At 35.6% G+C, this 14,583-nt stretch overlaps 1 protein-coding gene across 10 annotated transcripts in view; it reads right to left on the bottom strand.

Moving 5' to 3' along the window:
• The window catches only part of LOC127499176 (protein NLRC5-like), a 784,214-nt gene that overhangs the window by 654,918 nt on the left and 114,713 nt on the right, over nucleotides 1–14,583 (bottom strand). The window contains exons 13-14 of one of the 10 annotated variants that reach the window (XM_051869360.1): nucleotides 14,171–14,344; nucleotides 9,617–9,790 (exon numbers count right to left, since the gene is read on the bottom strand). The exons of the other annotated variants lie outside the window; for them this stretch is intronic. Coding sequence (XP_051725320.1) covers nucleotides 9,617–9,790; nucleotides 14,171–14,344 — 348 coding nt within the window. The remainder of the gene's footprint in view (nucleotides 1–9,616; nucleotides 9,791–14,170; nucleotides 14,345–14,583) is intronic. 10 annotated transcript variants of the gene reach the window in all.

Here is a 14,583-nt window from a genome sequence, read left to right on the forward strand (position 1 = left end):
CCAACCCAGACTCTTGTTTCACCCCTTGGACTTCATTTCCCATAACACACTTCCCGGACTCATTATCCTGTCATTGCAACCAGCTGTTTTGTGTTTGCTCATCAGTGTCTGTCTATTTATACTTGGTTTGTTTTTGCTTTTGTTATCACGGTTTCATTTCATGTGACCTGCTTTCGTTTGTGTTTTGCTTTATTTTGTATGGACTGTTCTGTGGATTTTGACCCTCGCCTGCCTGGATTATGTTTATTGGATTACCCCATTAAAGCTGCACTTGGATCTTACCTTCTTGTCTCTGTGCTTATGTGACAAGAGGACTCATTTGACCAGTGGCTGCCCTGAGCAATTCTGTTACTTTCTTCTTCTTTATTTCTACTGTACATTCTATAAAGTAAAGACTCGTTCACTTTTAGATAGTCTGTTGGGATGTTTCCAAGAATGCACACATTCAACACTCAACCAAAAATGTAGAATGGCTTACATGTAAGAGCTCTACTGTTACTGCAGTAAAAGGAAACTGAATTATAAAAACAATGGATTTCATATTTTCTGCAGGTAGAAATGAAACATGACAAGTAATGCAGTTTTCATAATGCCATCAGCTGTTAGTATTTTGACAGTTATTGCACTTTGATTGACTATATGTTCATGTTGGGTAGAAAACTAGTGCTGGTGTTTGACAGAACGACTCTTTTGAATCGGGTTTGCTGTGTTTTGATAGAGTTAGTGTGTGTAGAAAAAGGTTTTTAGTGTTTTGAAATGTAGAGTTTGTATTGGACTGAAAATTTGAACAGTATCTCCTCCTAGAGCTTTAAAGCTACAACCACCAAACTCGGCTCAGACCTTCAGACTGTTCTGACTCGGGTTGCTATATCTTTTCAGACTGATCCAACTTACGGTTTTCCTAAAAATGCTGATCAAAACTCGGAAAAACTCCCATAGACTTACATTGAAAATCTGAACATTCCATCAACCTCCAACTGTCAAATTCAAATCTAAACACTCTGAAGCCCATTAGACTCAATGAAGCTGCCATTCTGTGTACTATTTATAAGCCATTCAAACTGATTCAAACTCATTAACTAACTATCTGACTAACTAATGAACTATCTATCTAGCAAACTATCTATCTGACTAAGTAACTATCTAACTATCCAACTAACAAACTAACTAACTAAATAACTATCTAACTTACTAACTAATTAACTATCTAACGTTCTAAATTAGTATGTATCTAACTTACTAAATATCTAACTATCTAACTTACTAACTAAATATCTAAGTTACTATCTAACTATGTATCTATCTATCTATACACACTCTCACATTAGCTAGCTTTTAAACTACTAAACTAAAACTATTTCAAACTGAAAAGCTTCAAACTTCAAGCTTTTAAAACTACTGCAAACTTTCTGGCTAGGCTTTTTCAAGCCAACTTAAAGTTTGTCTACGAACTTTACTCATCTAGTTTATAAAATGGTGTTTTATTTATAAGAAATTCAAAGTAAAATGCTTTGGCATAATTTTAGGTTTGAATATACATATAAACAAATTGTATAGATATCAGTAGTTTTACAGTTTTTTACAATTTCTAACAAGCGTTTACCAATACTTAAAGTACTTTTTCTAAACTCTTAACACAGCAACACCTACATCACACAATTGGCCAAACTGTTAATTTTCTGCTCAAAACCATAATTTGTTAAATAAACACAAACTCTACATTTCAAAATGCTAAAAACCTTTTTCTACACACACTAACTCTATCAAAACACAGCAAACCTGATTCAAAAGAGTCGTTCTGTCAAACACCAGCACTAGTTTTCTACCCAACATGAACATAGAGGCCCGGTTTCACAGACAGAGCTTAGCCTAAGCCAGGATTAAATCTTAGTTCAATTAGGATATTTCAGTAGCTTTTATAAACGTACACCAGAAAAAAACATTACTGGTGTGCATCTTGAGACTAAACAATGGCACTGACTTATTTTAAAATATGTTATGATTATAATTTTTTGGTAGTATTTCACCACATCGTGTGTGTAGCACCGTTTGTTGTTTTCTTTCTGGTATGAGATAGAGTGTTTGGACCCGGAAGTGCTGCCGCGTGACTACCTAACAATTATAATCATAACCAACATCCCAGATGGCCAGACAGTGATTCATGTTTTATAAATCGTTAAAATACTAATGTCTGTGAGGCTGTGAGCACGGAGACTGTAAGTATTTTAAATGTTTAACTTTAAAATGTTAAATGTTTAATATGAATAAATAGCGCTCATAAACGGCCATCGAGATGCCATTCTCAAGTGAAACGAGTCGAGTAGTATTTTAAGCGTTTGTCACATGTCGTGCATGTAAAAGTAGGAAATATGAATGTGAAGTGAATGTGGTCTCGTTTCAAATGCATTGATCAATATGCTTGCGTCGACTTCACTGTAGCCTATGTGTGCTGGTTCCTTTCCGTGTTCTGACCGGTGTCCGAGTCTCAATCAAACACAAACCCATTCATTCAAATGATTAATAATGGGAAATAACAAGCGCTTCCATTTCAGAGTTATCAGATCTGCTGAAGATGTTGCTGTTCATGTTTGCCAGCGCAGGACATTTTACAAATCCAGACCAGACGATGTTCTACGGCCATGTCCAGAATAAAGAGTAGCCTATCCATGTCACACAGTAGCCTACAGTTAGGGTGATATTACTTAACCCGTGATATAAGATTTTGGCCATATCCAAATCATCCCAGTATCAACGTCAATAGGCTAGTTCTTGTATTTCGGGCACATCACAAGGTGTCACTGTGGCCTCAACGCTTCGCTCTCGCCTACTCTGAGCTCGATTGCTATGTCTGAGGTAAACCACGCCCTCCTCATTACCCTACGGACAAAGAAATGTAAAAATATATAAATGTAAAAATAAAGAAATGTAGAAATGAATAAATGTGGAAATGAACAAATATGGAAATAAATAAATAAATGTGGATATAAATAAAAATCAAAATGAATAATTGTATAAATAAAAGAAAAATTGTGGAAAAAAATAAATATATACATAAGGAAATAAATGTATAAATAATTATTTATTTTTGTTTTTTTGCTTTTCTATGTATATTTATTTTAATTTTTTTTTTTTTTTTTTTGCTTTCTTTTACATTTCTTTGTATATTTATTTATGTATTAATTTATTTTTAAATTACTTGGGATTCCATAGTATTTACCCTCCATAAATCTCAACGTCTTCACAAAGCAAAGCTAAGTTTCCTTTTTAAGCTCTTTCAGTGCTTCCCACATTTTGTGGATGGGAAAACATAGATCGTGATACCTGATGTGATTCAATTTCAAAAGGCTATAATTTCACGTATGCTCCGCATGTTTCAGAGTCAAATGTGGCGCTGTTGCGTGTTCTACCTGCTCACGCAGCGCTTATTCTAGTGGTTCACAATCAATGTACTAAATGCATACTATAGTGCACGTTTATGCTAAGTGATTGCTTATGCTGATATGACTAATGTTGTACATTATTGACAAAAGTTTACTTTATGGTATTGTAAAATATTGTAAATGGTTGTAAGAACATATCTACCTCATCTAAACTTGAATGAGCAGCCCTCAATAGTAAGCATACACATTACAAAATAAGTGTGCGAGCGTAAGGGACGCTCAGAGGGTTCAGTTGTTAGGCACTAGGGATGTGCATCTCCACAACTGAGGCCGATGCGATACATTTAAGATACATGTGAAGCAGCTACTGATGCGATGCGATACGATTCAGCTAGATGAGCATTTATGGTTAAAATGTGTCAAATTGTAAAAAATTTTTAGAAAATGACTGAAGGTTTCTCTAGATAAGACCCTTATTCCACGTCTGGGATTACGTAAAACGCTTTGAAGCTGCACTGAAACTGTAATTTTGACCTTCAACGTTTGGAGGCCATTGAAGTCCACTATATGGAGGTGCCGCACGTGATTAAGTTAGCCGTTACGCTTTCTCCAATGGTAAGAGATACAGACCCTCTCATCTCCCTATAATATACAATCTCTGGCGTCACAGCGTTTTCACTCGCGTTGCATTTCGGGAAGGCGTCGCCATATTAGAAGGATACGCTATCCGTTGCCATGGTTACTTTGACAGTGAGACCGAGAGAGATAGCGTGATATTTGTTTGCATTTTTGCGATACGCCGCAGTTTCTTGGAAAGAAATGGAGAAGGAGAAGGTGAAAGGAAAGGGGCTCTATCAGGAGAGACTAAATAACACCGCCGAGCAGCGTCATTTAGAGAAAATGCTTGACATTAACAGCATCGAGCCGTACGACCTGCCAGCTACAGAACTGATGAAAGACCCAGAAGCACCACCTGTCACATACTCTGACATCGTCAATTACCTGGTTTATATGGTATCAGTGCCTACACAATGCAAGAGTTCAGACTCTTTAAGCAATTAGAAGCACATTTTTAAGTTTAAGTTATTAGCAAGCAGGATTATTTAGAGAAACTGCTTGACATCACTAACCAGTCTATGACTCAGTAGGCGAAAATATTATTATTTTTACAATAATAAGCATCAGATAAGCATCATTTCGTCAGTTCTGTAGCTGGCAGGTCGTACGGCTCGATGCTGTTAATGTCAAGCATTTTCTCTAAATGACGCTGCTCGGCGCTGTTATTTAATCTCTCCTGATAGAGCCCCTTTCCTTTCACCTTCTCCTTCTCCATTTCTTCCCATAAAACTGCGCTGTAATTTATTTATTAAATTATTCTGCTCTCTCTCTCTCTGTTGGTCTTTATCTCGGGCTGCAGTCGAGGTTACCATAGCAACAGATACCGTATCCTGCTAATATGGCGGCGCCTTCCCAAAATGCAACGCGGAGTGAAAACATCATGACGTAACTCCTCATTCTCTATATTTTAACACTTTACCATTATTCTGTAAACACTATTTCTGTAAAATGGCAGTTATTATTAATAATTAGGTCAGAATTTTTTTTTTATAATTATTAAATACATTTTTACATTGATTAGCTCTATAAAATCTACTATGTTTTTATTTTAGATGTATTGAGGCTCATTTGCTTTGTGTGGATATATTCATACATGCATTAACGTTACATTCATTAAAATCGTTCAGTTTACCATGGCGAGGGTAACGGTTGCTTCACGACCAATTTCAAAGTTCAGTGCAACTGCCGCTAGAGGGTTACTGTAAAATTGTGTGATTATTAGAGGAGAACCGGGACGAAAGTAACGCGGGACGAAAGTAACAAAGCAATTTTCTCAGAGCTCTGACTACATTTGCGTTCCAAGTTAAGACACGTTCAGCACGCAACCCTTGACGGAGCTGCCAAACATCATGTGATTTCATCATTGTTTCCCGCGGTTAGGACCGGAAAGCAGTTTTCAAATACGGTAAATAAACTGCTGAAGCAGTCATTTTTTTTCTAATTACAAGTTTCATGTGTCACAATAATGATCAATCTACAGGTTATTTAGTGCTGTAACATCCTGAAGTTTGACTTCTCAGAACTTTTCAGTATGAAAGTAAATCGGATTTAAATGTCAGGAGTTCCTGTTGGGATGAAAGTAACACTTGTTTCTTTTGTCCCTCTGCTAATGTGGTGGCTTTCTCTGCGGTGCAGCATTTATTAAAACATGTTTATGTCATATTATACTAGCAGAATATGCCAAGAGTGAGGGTCAGAAAGACAGACAGAGGTCTGATTCAGCCAGATGTTCATGAGAGGGCGTTTCTGGACATATCTGTTGCTGATTTCTGTATGTCACTATTTATTCACTCAATCTGTTTACATTTACCATAGTCACATTTAGTTTTTAGCCATACCTTAGCTTTTCCACATCCACCTATGAATTTGCAGTGTTTCCATTCAGATGTTTTTATGAATTTATATTTTGAATTTATGTATAAAAACAGCTGGATTGGAAACATGACTGTTACACTATGTTGAGAATTTATATTATGCTAATTTAATTTAGTTTTCATATTGTTCATACTGTTGAAAAAAATGTTTTATAAAATAAATTGACATTGACAAAAAAAATATTCTAAACAATTCAAGTTTGTTCTGTCGGGTTACTTTTGAAACATTTGATGAAACTGAAATTCTCAATTTTAAATGAAAATGTAATTTATTATTTTTTTGAAAAGATAAAGGACAAAATATGTTTGCAGTTACATATTAACAAGGTCATAGTCAGGTATATTTAATAAAAACAAGACTAACACAAAAAATCTAGCTTGTGTTGTTACTTTCGTCCCAACTGACGGGGTTGAAAGTAACAATGTGCAATTTATGTTCAAAGTGAAATTATACTGAAGCCGTTCTACATTTGTACAAAATACCACCTGGTATTGATAGACCACACCTGTGAGTTACTGACCACAGCAAAAATATATCGCTGTCTAAAACATTATCTTTTACATTTTTGTGAAAAATGGTAGGCTACTTTCGTCCCTGCTCTCCCCATACTTCAAAACTAAAGTCTTAATAATTATTGTACTAGTAGTAGTATTACATTGTCATTAAGAAATATTTAATACCGTACAATAGTAATACAATAGTAGACTACATAGTACATAGTAATAGTAATATGGCTCTGTTTCTGTTACAAGTTAAACCGAACTTTTATTTTGACGGGTTGCTGTGATCTTGAAGTTTATGTGTGTATATGATATGACAATAGTTTTTTCTCAAATTAAACGGTAAAATGCTAATGAAGTGACTCTCAGAGCAGCTCTAGAGATGAAGTTTATGTGTTCATGTCTATGTCGTTCCGAATGGCTCTTTAATATAACTTTGCTACATGCACTCATCTCAGTGAACGTCTCACTCAAAGTCTTAGTTTTTATTCTGCTATTTATTCCATTCAATTTAAGGCGCAGACGTGACGTAGACGTCACACAGACTGCATCAGGCTGAAACTAGCAACAAACTCCTGCGTTGCGCCGGGTGTATGATAGAGCCCCAAGAGTGAGACTAGAAGTACAGCCATATCATGTGACATTCCAGGAAATCTCTTAACATAAACAATGATCAGAGATCCAGAGATCACTATAACATGCAGAGAGAAACGGTTTGGAGACAATAAACACATGATTGCAATAATATATGGTTTATCTAGAGCTGTTCAACGATTAATCACATCCAAAATAAAAGTTTATGTAATATATGTGTGTGTACTGTGTATATTTATTTTGTTTATAAACACATACATGTATATATTTAAGAAATATTTACATGTATATATTTATATAATTTAAATTATATATAAATATTTATTAAGTTGGCTTGAAAAAGCCCACTCACTGATCTTCTATTTAAGATTATTATTATTCTTCTTCTTAGACTAAAATGTCTAAATGCTACTCCTCCTAGACTGTTCAAGCTGACTCGAGTTGCCTTATCTTTTCAGACTGATCAGACTTACGGTTTTCCTAAAAATGCTGATTAAATCTTGGAAAAATCCCATTGACTTTCATTGAACTGCCTTGGCTGATCTGAACATTCCGTCCAACTGTCAAAATTCAAATTTAAACACACAGACTCAATTAAACTGCCATTCCTGTTTCTAAGCCATTTAAACTCATTCAAACTCATTTAATCTATCTATCTATCTATCTATCTATCTATCTATCTATCCATCTATCTATCTATCTATCTATCTATCCATCTATCTATCTAGCTTTTAACCCATTTTAGCCCACCGGCAACTATAGTTGCCGCAGAGTATAGTTGTCATTTTCCTTTTGTAAGTACTTTTCTAGATGTTTTCCATGTTTTATGTCTCAATGACATGCAAGAAAACAACCAAATACAGGATTTCAAGAACAAAAAAAAGGTATTGACTTCCTTCCTGTCACATGAGGCTGTCAACTTCCTACCCATACTTCTAGGAAGCATATTGAAGGCAAACCCTCCCAAAGAAAAGTAATTTTCATGTTAATAGGAAGTATTTTTTGTTGACATATATATATCTACATAATCATGAGGGTCTCTAGAATCATCCAAACAAAACAAATCTTACAATAGATCTACAGTTTTTTGTATACTTAGTCAAAAGTCCAAGCGGCAACTATAGTTGCCGGTGGGCAAATTACTTGCAAGTACATATATCATGGGGAAATGGAGTATACTGTGTTTAATGAGTTAATAAATCAAGGTTATTGGTCTTGTTTAGTGCATTTTGCCTTCATAATATTTTATATTGATATATATTGTTTTTTTTTTTGTTTTTTTTTGATTTACTTATTTTTTGTTTGTTTGTTTTATGTGACCCTGGACTACAAAACCAGTCATAAGGGTCAATTTTTTTGAAATTGAGATTTATACATCATCTGAAAGCTGAATATATATAAGCTTTCCATTGATGTATGGTTTGTTAGGATAGGACATTTGGCCAAGACACAACTATTTGAAAATTTGGAATCTTAAGGTGAAAAAAAATCAAAATATTCAGAAAATTGCCTTTAAAGTTGTCCAAATGAAGTCCTTAACAATGTATATCCATTCACAAAAATATTTTTTTATACATTTACGGTAGAAAATGTACAAAATATCTTCATGGAACATGATCTTAATATCCTAATGATTTTTGCCATAAAAGAAAAATCTGTAATTTTGACTCATACAATGTATTGTTGGCTATTGCTACAAATATACCCGTGCGACTTCTTACTGGTTTTGTGCTCCAGGATCACATATAGGAGTAATTTTTTCTAATGAACAATGTAATTTAACTTTTTGATTCACAATGCTCTGTTGGAGCAACTTAATGGCTGCACTTTGTTCTGCATTATGTTCCACCACTTTAAGACAAACGGATTTGTTGTTTGATGTGTTTTCATATTCAAGAGATTATAAGCTAAATGCAGCTTTTTTGTGTTCACATCAAATGTTCTTCAACTTTGATCTGTTGATCTGTTGAAAGCAGTTATTTTGAGTTAGATGCATAAATGTTATCCTCCTATTCAAAGTTTACATTGAGGGGTGCATACAACATATTTGCCCACCGGCAACTATAGTTGCTGCACATTCAAATACATTTTTTTAAAAAAAAACAAAAACCTGGGGAAAATAAATGCAGAACATGTTCACATAGGACACTATTAATAGGAATATATGCATGAAATCATTCAGAAAAATTTGGGCACAAATGGGTTAAAACTACAATTCTAAAACTTAAACTATTTCAAACTGAAAAGCTTCAAACTACAAACTTTTAAAACTTCATCAAACTTTCTGGACCGGCTTTTTCAAGCCAAATTAAAGTTTGTCTACAAACTGTTTTATCTAGTTGATTTTTATATTTTTATATTGTCCCTAAATATATACATGTATATGTATAAATACAAAACAAATATACACCGTACACACACATATATTACACAAACTTTATTTTAATCATGACTAACTGGCTAACAGGTTGAAAAAAAAATCATTTTTGAGTGAACTAACCCTTTAAATTCATGAATGGTAATTTGAATGAATGAATGTAATAATAGTTTTCCCTGAATTCTATTCCATTTTAATGTTACTTTATGAATTATTGAAATTTCAAAATTCACAGTGACACAGTTTCATGTGAGAGTCGCGTATGATCTTACTCTAGTTTCTCCAGTTTACAGTGAGGATTCTCCAGTACAGCAGAAATCATCTTCACTCCCGAGTCTCCTAGTTTATTCCCAGACAGATCCAGTTCTCTCAGGTGTGAGGGGTTTGATCTCAGAGCTGAAGCCAGAGCAGCACAACCTTCATCTGTGACACCACAATTAAACAACCTGTAGAGAACAATGACACACTCTTCACTCTCTCAGATCAGATCAACAAGGAATTTCTCAAGATCACATTCAAACTAACAGTGTGATGATAAGGTGAGAGAGACAATGAGAAGAAAATGAATCAATTTAAAGATCAATAAAGTCAGTTTCCTCTGAAATCATATTCTTCTTCTTTTTACCCCCTGAACACAATATTCAGATACTGAAACTCTGACATCAAATTCTACTACAGATTTATAATAGTGAATAAGAATAATTGATATGACATCTATAGCTCTCCTATCAACACACTGATGTGAGAATCACCCAAATACATTTTTCAGTAACACTTTCTATGAAGCCTGTGTTTATAATGCATTATAAGGATATTCTTAATGCATCATAATGCACACATAATGCTTTATAAACAACCTTATAATGTTGCATCATCTAATGAATATTCATAACTGTAATAATACTTAACTCTCTATGGTTATAAATAAGAGTATGATTATTTATAACACACAATGGACATAATTTTATACACTTAAGTTATAGAGTAATATATATCCCATAGTTTCATATTTTAATTTCCCAAGTCTCATATCTTGACATTGTTTACTGAAGATCTGCACAGTATAATACTGCATCTTATGAGTGGAATTTTACTGCTTAAAGTGACTTGAGCGATGCCTACTGAACAGGAGAGCGTGTGCTGCATCGATTGTGATATTGTCATGCCACAGCTTGAAAGTCTGGATAATTCAGACGATGAGACGACACATGTATCTCACATCACCACACGCATGTGTCGTAGTGCTCTCGTGAGAAGGAGGAAGAGGGGAAATTGTTGAATAAAGTTGTTATTTTGGTTTTTTGCTGCACAAAGTATTCTCGTCGCTTCATAACATTAAGGTTGAGCCACTGTAGTCACATGATCTGAGGGTGAGTAATTAATGACATCATTATTTTTATTTTTGGGTGAACTAACCCTTTAAGGCAGTGGTCTCAAACTGTCGGCCCGCGGGCCATTTAAGGCCCCCACTCCCCCTCCACCCGGCCCGCAACTGATCTCAAAAATAAAACATAATCTGGCCCGCTAAATTATTATTATTATTATTCTCTAGTTGTCTCATACCATATTCCATATTCAAAAGAATGACATGATTCTTTTAAAAAAAGCGCGCGGGCAGATTTGATGAGAGCTGGTTCGGGGCTTTCGTAGTTTATTTGTTGTTTGGCTGCAAAGTGCGAATGCGAACTGAAAAGTAAAGTGGATGAGGAACACAGACAGTTTCAAGAAAGATGGACATTGCAGTAATTTTTCGTGGAGTTTAATGGAAACGCTACCTGTCTGATATGCAAAGAAAAAGTCGCCGTTCTAAGGGGCCGTTCACATATCGCATCACATAAGCAGCCGCGCCGCTTTCTCCTTCTTTCCAAAGCGCTTTCGCTCCTGTGGCGTCTGTCGTTGATATGCAACCATGAGCTGCGCTCTCCACGATGACGAGGAAGTTTCAGCAAAAGAAAAAAATGATTTCTAGTCCTTGCATTAGCTCTACTACTAGATATATTTATGGAGATGAGAAATAAAAACCCGCCCTGTACAGCTATGATCAGCTGTTCGGCTGAGCTTTCGGTGTTGTTACGGAAAGGACGAAGTTCATCGGTTGGTTCTTGTCACATATCCAATACCTTACTAACTATTAATAAGCAGTAATGAAGTTTGAGGCAAAAGTTTTTAGTTAATAGTGGGAATTGGATCATTGCAACATCAGTTGATGAACAAAATAAGCTACAGAACCACAGCGATCAGAGTTTGCTCAATCACGCGACGCTGCAAAAGCACAGAAAAAACATACAGTGCGGTGAGTGCGCTAAATACAGAGGGAAGAAGAAAATCTCACAACATTCTTTCTGTTGGATATAAACACTTCGAAATGGGCAATATTTATAAAAGGAGATTTGCAGCATAAAATCTGTCAAGGGATATCGATCGGACACGACCATCACAACCTCCAACTTCAAAAAGGAAAGCCATGTAAGCGAACCTGTTCGTTAGTTAATTTGACCAAATCTAGAGAGAAAAAATGGTCAAAACAGCATGGCTTTATACAATTTATTTTTCAATTGTAACTTAAGGTTGTCAATAGATTAAAATGATAATTAATGATGGCATGTTTTATAATTAACGTAATGTAAATTCGCTGACATTTGGCACGTTTTATTGTAAATCATTGTGCTTTAATGCCAAATATTTCGCTCTTTCTAAAGCAGGATCAGACATTATTAGAAATGACACCAGAATTAATAAAATGCAGCCAAAATTCAAGATATGGTGCAAAATGGCCCTAGTATGAGCTTTTTATATTTACTATATGATATTTAAGCAATATTTCCAGAATATTAGCACGGCTGCTAATGTGATATTAATTTTATACAATAGTTCAGTGAACTAAAAGTTAATATTATAGTGACATTTTAGACATAATATTGTCAATATTCTCTGTTTTTGCTCTTTTTCTCGCAACGACAATATCTCACACAAGCCACAGCAAAAGAGGCATGTGTCTCTGCAGCACCAACACACAGTGGTGTTTCCTTACTGAATGAATCCGGAGTTTTGAACAAATCGGTTCAGTGATTCAGTGATTCAGTCACTTGCTTCGTTCCAGAATGAATCGGCCGTTTTGAATGAATCAGTTGAATGAATGCTTCTATGACTCATTCATTAAGACAGTGATTTACTGCCACCTACTGGCTGTTTTATTTTCATAATTAAAAGCATAATTAATTTTTCCCCATCTCATTTTTTTTTCTATATTCAAAATTCTATATTTAAAAAAAAAAAAAAAAATCTCAACATTTTTAATGCTGTTGTAACTGCAGTGTAAAAAAAATCACTTTTGGTTAGAAAATGGTTAGAAAATATCCCTGAAAATCAATTTAAGAGGTCAAATATTGGCTCTTAAAGTAAAGTTAATTTCTGTCACTTCTGTTACGATCACAGTCTGTTCCTGTCAGTTCCTGGACTCCATTTCCCATTCGGACTACGTTTCCCATAGGCCCTCATTCCTGGGACTGATTACGCACACACCTGCACCTCATCACTATTTAAGCCACACACACACACTCACCGCGAAGTCTTGATTTGCCCCGGTGATCATTACTAAGCGTTTTCTTGTGGACTGTTTCCTGGTTTCCGTCGGATTGTTTATTCTTTGTGATTCTCTGCTGCCTGCCCTGAACCTTGCCTGTGTACTGGACTGTGTTTGTTTGCCGCCTGCCCTGATCTCTGCCTGTGACCCGATACTGTTTGTCTGCCGCCTGCCTCGACCATTGCCTGTCCTTGTTTATGTTCTTGCCTTTGCCCCTGTCTACTTGTGTATACACTATTCTTAATAAAGCTGCAAATGGATCCCCGCTCTGCCGACCCTTCGTTACAACTTCCCTGCCGCTTCAATATATATCTTTTAAGTTATTAACCAACATTTATCTTTCTGTTAAATTATTTGAATGACTTCTTCAACGTATGTTAAAGCATTTTTTTTCCTTTTCAAACACTAGAAAATAATTTTGAATATTGTCTGTACCTCTCACTGAGAGAAAAGAACATGTTATCAGTATGTTTTGGGAAAGTTTCCTGCTCAGAGCAGAGCTCAGATCAACTTCAACCTTGAAGAAGCTGTGAATCATGTGTATCTGTGTATGTGCGCTAAGTGTTCTGTGCAGGTCCTTTGTACTGGTGGACAACTGGCACTCTTCTTGAGACCAGCAGACGCCATGTCATGACCCCAAAAGGACATCCAGTGCCTAAATCCAGGGTCCCCTCGTCAGCATCGTGACGAATGGAGATATGCTTCTGACTATCTGTCCATGTGTGGAAGATTTCCAAATTTGTCTATTTTTCTTAGCCAATCAGAATCATTCAACCTGAAGTAATGATGTAGTTAGTTGACTCTGTTAGAGTATAATTGTTGTGGAAATGTGAATGTACGCAGAGCGGCCTACGAACTCCTTGTGAGACTTGAAGCTGGCTTCTGCTGATGAAACTGCAAACTATTCTTCAGTAAAATTATCTTCAATTTATTATTTTTTTTTAACTCTGACTCCGGGTCTTTATTCATCATATCTGGTCTTTTGGGTCTTTAACTGTAAAATTCTTCTACAAACTGTTAGTTTTACTTTCTTTTGCAGGATAATAATATATTTAGATCTAAATTTTCTTTTTTTCAGGTAGACTCCTCACCCCTTCCTTCTTCTGCCGGCAGGATCTGACGGTTCAAGCAGGAATCTGTCACTGAACCGCCGGATGGGGTTTATGCCAAAGGATATTTTGTATGCACTATCTACATATTAATCCTTATTCACTTCCAGTCTTTATGGTAGAGATGATCTTACCACAGATTCTCCAGTTTACAGTGAGGATTCTCCAGTACAGCAGAAATCATCTTCACTCCCGAGTCTCCTAGTTTATTCCCAGACAGATACAGTTTTCTCAGGTGTGAGGGGTTTGATCTCAGAGCTGAAGCCAGAGCAGCACAACCTTCATCTGTGACACCACAAACCCTCAACCTGTAGAGAACAATGACACACTCTTCACTCTCTCAGATCAGATCAACAGAGACTTCATTATTAAAAAGAAACCAAAAGCACAAATCCCCATGTTTGATATGAGTTTTACTACGTTTGTGTGTGTGTGTGTGTGTGTGTGTGTGTGTGTGTGTGTTTGAGTGAGAGGGAAAGCTAATATAAAAACTGAATATAAAAAAATTATGTTAACAAATTATCACATTAAATAATATGGAAAGATG

Source organism: Ctenopharyngodon idella, chromosome 17 (assembly GCF_019924925.1).
Source record: "Ctenopharyngodon idella isolate HZGC_01 chromosome 17, HZGC01, whole genome shotgun sequence".
NCBI classification, from domain to species: Eukaryota; Metazoa; Chordata; class Actinopteri; order Cypriniformes; family Xenocyprididae; genus Ctenopharyngodon; species Ctenopharyngodon idella.